At 46.0% G+C, this 12,171-nt stretch overlaps 1 protein-coding gene across 3 annotated transcripts in view; it reads left to right on the top strand.

The window, feature by feature from the left end:
* FBLN7 (fibulin 7) overlaps positions 1-12,171 on the top strand; it is a 103,305-nt gene that overhangs the window by 43,098 nt on the left and 48,036 nt on the right. For 2 of the 3 annotated variants that reach the window (XM_001143955.8, XM_525862.9), the window contains 3 exons: positions 94-231; positions 2,485-2,623; positions 4,418-5,499. In XM_001143955.8, the coding sequence (XP_001143955.1) occupies positions 94-231; positions 2,485-2,623; positions 4,418-4,790 (650 nt within the window). In that variant the 3' untranslated portion in view covers positions 4,791-5,499. Of the gene's footprint in view, positions 1-93; positions 232-2,484; positions 2,624-4,417; positions 5,500-12,171 lie in introns of those variants that run through there. The other variant, XM_063788917.1, reaches the window with a different exon arrangement.

The raw sequence follows: 12,171 nt of genomic DNA, 5'->3' as shown, positions 1-12,171 counted from the left end.
GCCTCCAGGAATTGAAGCATGATTGTTCTGGGTCACAGCTGGCAACACTTGCTGCATGGCTCCTAAAGTCACAGTGAGCACTTCTGTCTGCAGATGTGAACGAGTGTGAGCTCTACGGGCAGGAGGGGCGCCCCCGGCTCTGCATGCACGCCTGCGTGAACACCCCGGGCTCTTACCGTTGCACCTGCCCCAGTGGATACCGAACTCTGGCCGACGGGAAGAGCTGTGAGGGTGAGTGAGGCTACAGAGTGTCGTCTGCACCCAGCCACCTGCTGCTGTGCTGAACCCCCAGGACCTCACAATCGGGAGTGAGGTGGTTAGGAGAGTCACAGTTTCAGATACATTGGATTTTTAAAAAGCCACCAACCAAAGGGCTTCTCAAAGGTCAGGCCACATCATCATCTACATAAATAGGAAAATGAATTCCTTAAACATCTTGGCAACTAGTCTTTTCCGACTTTATTTGAGTAAATGGGTTTTTTGTTTTCTTCAAGGTCTGGTCAATTCTACCCACTCAACAATTCCTTCAGCTAGGGCTGGGCCTAAAGGCCCAGCTAATGGGTGGCCAGGAGGAACCCGTGAGACTCCGTGACCCTGTGTCCACTTGTAAGTCCACCTCTGAAAGGGGCAGCACCTTACAGGCACTTATGTCTTAGTGAGGTCGGGCGCTACAGCACCAGCCTTGTCTGATGGTAGCTGAGGACAACAAGGGAGGCGGAGCACCCAGGGAGGGACAAGAGTCGGGGGCATCACTACCCCTGGCTTGTGAGGTACAGGAAGTGAGGGGGCTTATCAGAGCCTGAAAGATTGTGGCTCTGATCAAGGACACAGCCTCCATCAGAACCACATCCAGGCAGGTCAGGACTCCTCAGGCTGGGTCACTGTCATTTGCCAACCCCAGCTAAAAACCAGTCAGCCTCTCAGGTGCAGAGAGTGGGTTGGGGGGCAGCGGCGCAGATGGAAAATAACTGGCTCAGGTTTCACCCCAGTGCTGAATCCTGTCCGTCAGCAGTGGTTTCCTGGAGGGCCGGGTTGAGGTTTCTGAGGCTGATTCCTGGCAGAGTGGGAAAGAACATCTTAAGTTGACAAGGAATGTCTGCAGCAGGGATGGGAGGCACCTAAGAGATTAGGAAGGATGTGTGCAGAGTGGGTTGGTTGTAGAACAGAGAGGCTGAGAACCCTCGCAACAGTCACCATCATCACTACAGGACAAGTCCCAGGGACACTGGGTGCCTAACAGGAAGCCTCCTGTGTTTCCCCACCTCCACTTAGGGAAAATACAGATGTCAATTGATGTAGACATGCTGAATCTCCACATGAGCTGAGTCAGAGCACACATCTCAGGCCTGAAGCCCAAGCGGGATCATCCTGACCCTTGGCCCTTAAACCACCGTGCTGCAGTGGGCCTTTCGGGGGAACTGGTTCTGCTCCTGCAGGCATACCTCACACTAGGAGGGTGGACAGGCCCACCTCCCCAGCTGGACTTCCCCCATGGAAACAGGACACAGAGGGGAGCCCCGCTGGCTCCAGACAACAGCTCTGACCCACCAAAGGAGGACGGGAGAAGAGAGGGTAGAGGGCTCCTCCATGGGCTGACGTGGGAATGTGAGGGGAGAGGTGGCTCCCCGGTGACATCCCATTGGGGCCCCGCTGCAGGGCTCTGAGGAGTGGGTGACCTGGGGCTGGAGCAGGAGAAGGCATCCAGATAGCCACCCACACTCCCTCCCTCCCACAGTGCTCACGAAGGCCCATCTGGGGTTGCTTGGGGTTGGGAAGGACGGCCTCCAGCTGGGGAGACTCTCTGGATGTCTGCAAAGGGAGCAGAGAACTCATGCAAATCATGATACTGAGGTGTCTGCACTCGCATGGGGTGAGGCTGGCAGGGAAGACTTTCTAGAAGATTCTAATTTAAAAAAGTGTGTATATATAGTATATATAGGTATATGGTATATATATGCTGTATATGGTATATATATGGTATATATATGTATATGGTATATGTATATATATGTATATGGTATATATATATACACACACCATATATATACCATATATACGTATATATGGTGTGTGTATATATATACCATATATACATATATATATACCATATACATATATACACACACACACACATATATATATGAAGAATAACAGCCATGGAGGGTAATGGGGCACTTGGGCTGAGAAGCAGATAGGTCTGAGAGAAGCATTGTGACCAGTAACACTCACCTGGTGCTTTCCACCATCCTTGCCACCTGTCATACCCCAGGGAAAGAGGACAGGATCTCAGGGAGGGGCACTCCCTGGCATTTCCTCAGGGCCCTGATTCCACACAGTTAAGGAAGGCAGGCTTTCTGCTTTAAGAATAAGTGCCAGGAGCAGGGAGCACCACATTACAGGACCTGCAGTGTCTCTCTTGTGGTTCTGCCTGCAATGGAGGGAAGGTCAGGGCGATTCTCACCTGTTGTATGTCCTGTATCTCAGATGTGGATGAATGTGTGGGCCTGCAGCCGGTGTGCCCCCAGGGGACCACATGCATCAACACCGGTGGAAGCTTCCAGTGTGTCAGCCCTGAGTGCCCCGAGGGCAGCGGCAATGTGAGCTACGTGAAGACGTCTCCATTGTGAGTATCTCCAGGGGAGGCACACCCTCACCCAGGCCTCCAAGTGTGGCTGGGCTGGATGCTTCCTAGAGGTTCTTGGGAGAAGGTACAGTTATACCATAGAAAGATGAGAGGCAGGAGGCTGGGAGGCTGGTGTCTCTGAATTTCCATTTCCGCTTAGTGGTTGCATTTAATGCGTTGCTGCTCTGGAGAAATAAGAACCCCATTCCCCATGGGAGTAATATACTAAGTGCACCCCCACTACATAGAGGTTGATGGGGTTGCTGCCACCCCAGGATGGCAAAGCCAGGGCAGGCACTGAAGGGAAGAAGCTGTTGGTGACATTACCCTGATAAACCCATAGCAGCCCAGGAGACAGGTATAGATCACATGGATTTGGGAGGTGACAGCATTCACATAGCCAGGAACTATAGACTCCCTTGAGTTACACTGCATATCCCGTGCACCCTGCATTATATCACTCTGCTTTTCCAATAGTACTAGAAGGTTCTACATCTAGTAACTGCAACTCTTAAACAGCAGGTAGAGCTTTTTTTTTTTTTTTAAGTTGGGAGATGGGCCTTTAAGGGGAATGACTACAACTATCACAAAGCACTTACATTTTCCTCTCAAAAAGAGATCACAAGAGCCCTAGCATTGTCTTTGAAATGAAGTAACAGCCATGGAGGGTAACTTAATTATTTGAATTGCTGTTGAGTTAAAGCAGATTAGAAGCAGCAAGAAACTTAGTGGCATTGAAGCATGGCAGTTTTTAGAGAGAGTGAAGACATCAGAACCTTCCTCATGAAGTCACTCGGTGAAGGGATAGGGAACGGGTCTATTATGGCCTCTGGGGCATTCGACCAACAGCTGGATGTGACAGTTGACTGCATAATCATGATGCTACAGAATCACCAAATATACTAGATTGCATTTGTCTTTTAACAAGATAGAGAAATATCGAAAGCATTTCCACAAGACCCTTTCCAAATGATTAAGGAAAACAGGGCTTCCTGCGTTGAGAATACACATGATGGCCAGGCACAGTGGCTTATGCTTATAATTCGAGCACTCTGGGAGGCCGAGGAGGGCGGATCACTTGAGATCAGGAGTTCGAGACCAGCCTGGCCAGCATGGTGAAACCCCGTCTCTACTAAAAATACAAAAATTAGCTGGGCGTGGTGGCGGGCACCTGTAATCCCAGCTACCCAGGAGGCTGAGACAGGAGAATCACTAGAGCCTGGGAGGTGGAGGTTGCAGAGAGCCTAGATCATGCCATTGCACTCCAGCCTGGGCGACAGAGTGAGACTCTGTCTAAAAATAAATAAATAAATAAAATACATGCTGCTGTGTTTAGGAAGTTCACCGTACACCGTGTGGGAAGCACTGCATTACAGGATGTTGCTGGCTAACTGCTGAGGTCCTACCATTACTGAGCGAGGTCGCAGCACATGGAGAAAGGGCACCTGGTTTGAATATCAGCATTGCCATCGTTATTTAATATTCCCAGGCTTTATTTTTCTGTAAAAATGATAGTAATAGCATAAATAAATGTATGTGCACACACATACACACGTACACAGGTGGGCAGGGAGCACCCTTGAGCAGGAACAGAAGCAGCAGCCCTTCCTTTGCCATGCCTGACACCAGCTACATTCACTCGTCTGCAGCTCCGTAGCTCCTGGGTGAAGGACCCGTGGCTGGGAAAGGTCATCTAGGTGGCCTCTGCAAGAGGGCAGGTGGGCAGCCGGGTCAGAGCAGCTCTTCATGAGACTCCCCAAGGCTGACTGCCTCCATTTTGCCTCTCCGCTCCAGCCAGTGTGAGCGGAACCCCTGCCCCATGGACAGCAGGCCCTGCCGCCATCTGCCCAAGACCATCTCCTTCCATTACCTCTCTCTGCCTTCCAACCTGAAGACGCCCGTCACGCTCTTCCGCATGGCCACAGCCTCTGCCCCCGGCCGAGCTGGGCCCAACAGCCTGCGGTTTGGGATCGTGGGTGGGAACAGCCGCGGCCACTTTGTGATGCAGCGTTCAGACCGGCAGACTGGGGAGCTGATCCTTGTGCAGACCCTGGAGGGGCCTCAGACGCTGGAGGTGGACGTCGACATGTCGGAATACCTGGACCGCTCCTTCCAGGCCAACCATGTGTCCAAGGTCACCATCTTTGTATCCCCCTATGACTTCTGAGGGTACACAGGGGCACTGGGGTGTGGAGAGCTGACCTCATTGCTCTTCCCCGAAGGCTCAGCTTCGGGCACTGACTGCGTGGACCCTCCCGCCTGTTCCCGCCCTCTCGCCAGTGCACCCAGGCTTCTAGGGCAGCGTTGCACGGCGTCCCATGGAATAGCACAGAAGAGCAGCCACAAAACTCAACTGCTGCCATCACTTTTTTTTTTTTTTCTTGCTTTGAGGCCCTTCTCTTAGATTATGCACTAACTTTCTTAAAACTTTTTCATCCAGGGGATGGGTGCCTTTCCAAAATGCTGTGCAAATGGCCTTGTGAGTTTGAACTAGCTGGGGAGAGAAAAGGTGGCAATGTGTGTCAGGTGACTATCAGCCCTTCTGCATTTTTATAGCCAGGCTTGCTATGAATGAAACGGTTCTAGTCGTGCGGGGGGCCCTAGTCATGCCTCTGCGCATGTGGCATAGGAAGTGGAGTCTCCTCCCATGACCCAGCACGTTGTTCTTATCTGCCTTTTCCTCTGTGACATGCCTGCCTGCCTGCCTTCTCATCAGAGAGTCACAGGAGGGCCTTAAACCCCACGCAGATCCTTCTAGACCAAGGACCCATTGTTAAAAGCATGGATTCTGCCTGAGTTACTTCCCTTTTGAGAAATCATATCTCAAATACATAACCTGGTAGTATAACTGAAAAAATAAAAGTGATTGCTCCTTCCTGCCCGCCTGACTTCTACCTGAGCATGAGACAGCCCACTTTCTTCTAGGAGGGGATGGCTGGCTCTCTTCCTGTCTGGGTTGGATACACTGGAATAAATGAGTCAGAGAACACAGAGGTGATGTTTGGGACTGTTCCACAATATAAATTTGTTTTGACCACATGGGAGATTGGTAAGGACAATACCTGGCCGTGGAGAGTTTAGGAAAATGCTTGAGTTGTCATAGATTCCATGGCCTTTTGTTTCTGATGAATTCACTACAGGGTGACGCCCTCCAGGTGATCAAAGAGAGAAAACACTGGCCAGAGCTGAGTGGGGTGTGGTAGGATGGGGTGTGGGGTAGGGTGGGGAAGATCATTCAAGCTAAAACTTAAGAGGTAGCGAAGCTGTAAGAAAGTTTCATTATCTAATTACATGTCAAGCTGCTGGTGAGATTTCCTCACACATATTTTATTTAAATCTTTGTGTTTGCCCTGGTATGAGATGGAGCCAGAAGTGTGTCACTAGTTCAATGATCAAGCCCTACATCAAGATGGTTTCTAAGATGGTTTATTCTTGTACTGTTGTTTGGACAAAGGTTGAGACACAGTCAAGAGTTGCTTTTGAAATGTTTCTTCTCCCATGGGCTCAGCTGCGATCTCTAACAACAGAAAAAGGACATGCAAACTAAAGTTACAAGACTTCATTAAAACATTATCCACAGGCTTATGTTTCTAAATGTAGCTATGCTGGGCCAGAAGCCTGCACACCACCCAGTCCCATGTGCACAACACCAGGCGGAAGAGTCTAAGGGCCTGGCCAGGTTCCTGAATGGGAGATGTCACAGCTGTGGGCTAGGGACAGCCCACACATCACACACATCATATGTGAGATATGATGACATATGATGTGGGATATATGTGGGATATATTGAGACATGATGTGTTCAGGGGGACAAGCCTCTCACATGCCAGAAGGTGGGGAGTGTTTGGGGAGTCTCCAGAGCAGGTGCCCTCTAAACTGGTATATGATAGGACTTTGATGCCAAACAGCCCAGTTTAAAGCAACAGTTTCCATCACCAAGATCTGCCGTCATCAAACCTGCTTCCCACTGATGAAATCACGCACCCAGCCCCGGTGCCCACAGCACCAAAGTATAAATGGCTGACTGCTTAGGATGTGGATGATGGCTGTGGACAATGATGGCTGGGCACTTCTTGTGGATGATGTGGATGATGGGTCTTTTGTGGATAATGGCTGGGCACTTCTCCCTGTGGAGTGTCTTGTTCTCTATATGCTCTCTCCTCACTCTCCTCTATGGAATCAACTTTTCTTTTGTCCTTTCAGAGCTCCACTCTGTACTAAGAGTAACTACTGGTTAACCAGAATTCATTTGCACCCCTTTCCAGGTAATATAGTTTCATATTATTTGAGGGAGGGGCTTTAAGACTTTTTATCATGCAAAGTTGCAAACATATGCAAAAGTAGAAAGAATAGTATAATGAACCCCATGTCTGAATCAGTAGCTTCAACAATGAACACGTGGCCAACTTGTTTCATCTACTATCACCCCACCTCATGATGATTTCCAATCCTATCATTTCATCTATAAATATTTTAGAATGTATTTCTAAAAGACAACTTTTAAAAAAAGGATAACCAAAATACCATTCACATCTAAAACATTAATTCCTTAATACCTTTAAATATTCAGCCATCGTTGACATTTCTCTGAGTGGCTTATATTTTTTTGTTTACTTGCAGTAGGTCTATGCACTGTGATTTATTGATATGCATTTTAAGCCTTTTTTAAATCTGTAGCAGTGGGTCTCACACTTCAGCATATATTGGAATAATCTGAAGTTTTGTTGGAAGACAAAATATAGGGTCATTTATCTTGTAGAATTTTTCACAGTATGAGTTTTTCTGAGTGCATCTCTGTCTTCTCTATTTCTTATAAATCTAGAGAGTTAGTCAGATTCAAGTTAGATTTATTTAGGCAAGACTACTTTATTGGTGGTGACAGATCCTTCCAGTAGGAGGAGCAAAATATCTGGTTGCCTCTCTTTTCTGATGTTAGCACCCGCAGATTGCACAGATCCATTACTTCTGTAGGGGTTGCAATTAATATTCTAGTGCTATTGATTTTTTCTTTGTTTATTAGCTGACATACTTTATAAAGAGAAACATACTCTCATCAGTTATTTGGTTACCCTGAGATTTGGTTTGTATAAGAAAAGTAGGATTGATTCTTGGCTTTCCTCCCTTTATTTTTCAGTTTTCAAAATGAGATGGTTCACAGGCATCTTTCCAATATGCCCTGTGAGAGTTGTTTTCTTCTTTGAGTACATTATGAACTCATGGTTGAAACATATCTGATGTTATCATGTGTGTTATCATCTGTATTAATAGTAATTACAGTTACTGTCTTTGTTTTTGCTCAAATTGTTCTATCTTTGGTTCTTGGGAGCTGCTTCGAGGTGGCTGATTCCTTTTGACATGACCCTAGTAGTCTTTTTCATCGTGTATATTTTCTGCCCCTGCCCTGAAATCAGCTGTTTTCTCCCAGTAATCCCTGGTTCCTTCTAGTGGGGGATGGTAATTAGACATCAAGGTCTGAGTGTTCAGAGTGCTCATTGGTAGCGGTTACATCATAGTTTCTTGGCTTTAGTGGCTAGAGCTAGGAAATATGTATTATTAATATTTTTTTAAGATAAAACACTACATGAGTTCATGCTGATACTTCCAATTTAATTCAGGACTACTGTGGGTTTTTTATTATTTAGAGGGGAGAACTGGCATAGGGACAGGGTCTCTCTGTGTCACTCAGAGTAGACTGCAATGGTACAACCATAGCTCACTGCAACCTCAAATTCCTGGGCTCAAGCGATCCTTCCACCTCAGCCTCCGAGTAGCTGGGACTACAGGTCCATGCCATTATGCCCAGCAAATTTTTATTTTTTGTAGTGTTTTCATTTTATTTTATTTTATTTTTGAGACAGTCCAGCTCTGTTGCCCAGGCTGGAGTGCAGTGGTGCAATCTTGGCTCACTGCAACCTCCACCTCCTGGGTTCAAGTGATTCTCATGCCTCAGCCTCCTGAGTAGCTGGGATTACAGGCATGCACCACCACACCTAGCTAATTTTTGTATTTTCAGTAGAGACAGGGTTTTGCCATGTTGGCCAAGCTGGTCTCAAACTCCTGTCCTCAAGTGGTCTGCCCGCCTCAGCCTCCCAAAGTGCTGGGATTACAGGCATAGCCACCGTGCCTGGCCTTGTTTTCATTTTTAACATAGCTTCATTGATCCTCTATCTGCTCTCTTTCTCTCATTCTGAAAACCTCCTTTTAAAAATAACTACACATTTAAAAAAATTCTTATAAGAACAATGCCAACCTTAACACACAAATGTGATAACTAAAGACAGCTAAAATCATTCTTTTTCTTCAATTCTTTGTGTCCTCAGCATTTATGCAATTAGGGACAGACAGTCAACTTACTGTTGTAAAGTTACTTGGAATGGTTCCCCTCTCTGTGGCATGCTCCAAACTAGAATCAGGATTTACTGACTATACCTCCTTCATTTTCCTGAAATTTTTAGAAATTGCTTTTTAATTTTAACTTTGTTTTATAATAATGTAAACTATTTACATGGTTTCAAAGTCAAATCTACAAAACAAAATGTATTCAGAGTTTATCTTCTGACCGGTTCCCTCCACCCTATTTCCTGCTGCTCTTCTGCTGTAATCAAATTTCCCCTTTTATCCTTCCATTTAAGCAATATAAACAAATGATAAATGATAGCATGCTATTTCACACTTTCCTGGACCCTTCTATTTTGCTTAAAATATTGGCTGTCACTCCATAGAACCATATAGTATGTTTTCCATTGTAATGCTTCATTATGACAGCATACCATTGTTTATTCAACCAGTCACTCCTGATTGACATTTGGGTTGTTTCTAGCCCTTTGCTATTAAAAATATTGCAGCAATATGCATATGTCTTTTTGTATTTTTGCCTTTGTATCTTTAGGGCCAATTTTTCCTCTGTAAGAATTATGTTATTTTCCACCCCCAACAGCAATGTATGAGCATTCTTGTTCCTGAATCAAAGAAGGCCCCAGTGACGCCTCCAGTTCTCACATCTGCCCCACCCACCAAACCCTCCTTTGGAAGGACAGAGGGGCCTGAGTGGAGGGGTATTCTACAGCTAGCCCACCTGCCTGACTTGGGTATCTGGGTATCAGTCAGCTGCCACCAGGAAGAGACAAGAGGCAAGCCAAATAGATCCTGGGCACTTGAGCAGTAGAAAGTTAGCTAGGATTCTGGATGGGTTTTAAAAATCACTTTTTAAGAATTATTATACCTACAACACTAGCAAACAAAAAGAAAAATAAGCCAACAATGAAATACCACTGCAGAGTCACAGTCAACTTGATGGGTTTGTTGGGAGTCTGAACATGTGCCCAAGGAGAGAGGAAGTCAGACTCGAATGGGTTGCTCACTTTCCACCAACCACTGCCTCAGCTTTACCAAGCTCTCACTGCAGGGATGGAAAGATAAACTTTTATGACTCTTAGCTTGTGCATATGAAAATCTCTAAGTGTTTATGAGCTGCGTGAATATTCCTGAATGTCTACTGCGTTCCAGGCACTGTTCTACTTGCTGAAGTTACAGTGGATAAGATTGCTGAAGACACTGACTTCATGGAGCTTACATTTTGGCAAGGGGACAGACAATAGATGTGTAAATGAAAAAATGTGTAATGTCAAAGAGGGATGAGAACTACAAAAACAAAAGCAGTGAAAGGTGTTTGTCAGTATATAGTAAATGTATGTGTAATATATGTAATTACAGTCATCCCTTGGTATCTGCAGAGGATGGGCTCCAGGACCCCCCATGGATACCAAAATCCATGGATGCTCAAGTCCCTGATAGAAAAATGGCATAGGGCTGGGTGCGGTGGGTCACACCTGTAATCCCAGCTCTTTGGGTGGCCAAGGCGAGTGGATCACCTGAGGTCAGGAGTTTGAGACCAGCCTGGCCAACATGGTGAAACTCCATCTCTACTAAAAATATAAAAATTAGCCGGGTGTGGTGGCACATGCCTGTAATCCCAACTACTTGGAGGCTGAGGCAGGAGAATCACTTGAACTCAGGAGGTGGAGGTTGCAGTGAGCCGAGATAGCGCTGCTGCACTCCAGCCTAGGTGACAGAGCGAGACTCTGTCTCAAAAAAAACCAGAAATGGCATAGTATATGAAGAGAGCCTATGCACATTCTCTTGCATAATTTAAGTAATCTATAGATTATTTATAATATCTGATACAAAGTAAATGCTGTATAAATAGTTGCTATACGTTTTAAAACGTATGTTATTTTTATTCCTTTTTTCTGAATATTTTTGATATGCAGTTGGTTGATTGTGCAGAACCTGTGGGTATGGAGGGCCGAATGTATATCATCAACGTCACTTGGGTGTTGCAAACACCGTAATCGTGTGCAATGACAGTTGGATCCCATATCCTAGGAGTTTGGCCTTAGGACTCAGAATCTCTCCTGAGTGTTTGAATGAGGCAGTGGTGTAAAGCTTTGGATGGCCATATTGGGCTCATGTGCACAAGGGAAAGACAACTTGTCTACAAACAGAACAATGATGCTGATGTGGGAAGAAAGGTAACAATAGAACATAGGGCTTGGAAGGATAGAATTTAATTTTGTGTTCTGCTTATTATTGCTGCATAAAATATCCCACCACTTAGTGGCTTAAAACAATTATTTCATTATGAATTATCATGGATTCGGTGGGCCAGTAGTTCAGAGAGAGCACAGGGGAATAGTTTCTATTTGCTCCACAATGTCTTTGCTTCCATCAGCTGGGAAGACTCCATGCCTGGGGGCTGGGGTTACCTAAGGGTCACTCACATGTCTGCCTGGGCTGGGATGACCTAAAGACTAGGACTGATAACTGGAACATCTACCCTTGGGCTCTCCATGTGGCTTAGCACCTAGAACAGTGTGTAGGACACAGCAGACATTCAGGAATATTTATGCAGCTCGTAAACACTTAGAGATTTTCATATGTACAAGCTAAGAGTCACAAAAATTCATCTTTCCTTCCCTGCAGGGAGAGCTTGGTAAAGCTGAGGCAGTGGTTGGTGGAAAGTGACCCATTTGAGTCTGACTTCCTCATATCTCTCCTTGGGCACAAGTTCAGACTCCCAATAAAGCCACCTCTGAGCCAGGTGGCCTCAGAGTAGTTGGGCTTCTAACACAGTGGCTCGTGTTACTAGCATGAGTGTTCCAGGAAACAATGTGGAAGCTACGTGGCCTTTTAGGACCCAATCACATATTGTTACCTCCACCATACTCTGTTGGTCAAAGTAGTCACAAGAAGCCACTGAGTCCTGGGAGGTGGACATAGGCCAGTGAGTACTTACTAAATTGAATTGAGCTGAGAGGTTTCAAAGGATTTTAGGGCCAATTTTCAAAACGCCACTCCTGGTTTCCTGTTTGGGTTTCCAGTGCCTCATGCAACCTGGCTTCCCGTCAGTGGGTTTTATCAGATAGCCCTGTGTCCTTTCAGTCTTCCTTTGCATGCATTCTTTTGGGTGTTCTTTTCAAACAAATGATTTCTGCCTAAAATAAAACTTACCCTCTAGTTCAGAAGTAAGATCTCCACATCTGTCACAA

This window comes from Pan troglodytes, chromosome 12, assembly GCF_028858775.2.
Source record: "Pan troglodytes isolate AG18354 chromosome 12, NHGRI_mPanTro3-v2.0_pri, whole genome shotgun sequence".
Lineage (NCBI taxonomy): Eukaryota > Metazoa > Chordata > Mammalia > Primates > Hominidae > Pan > Pan troglodytes.
This window is presented reverse-complemented; position numbering and strand designations above follow the sequence as displayed.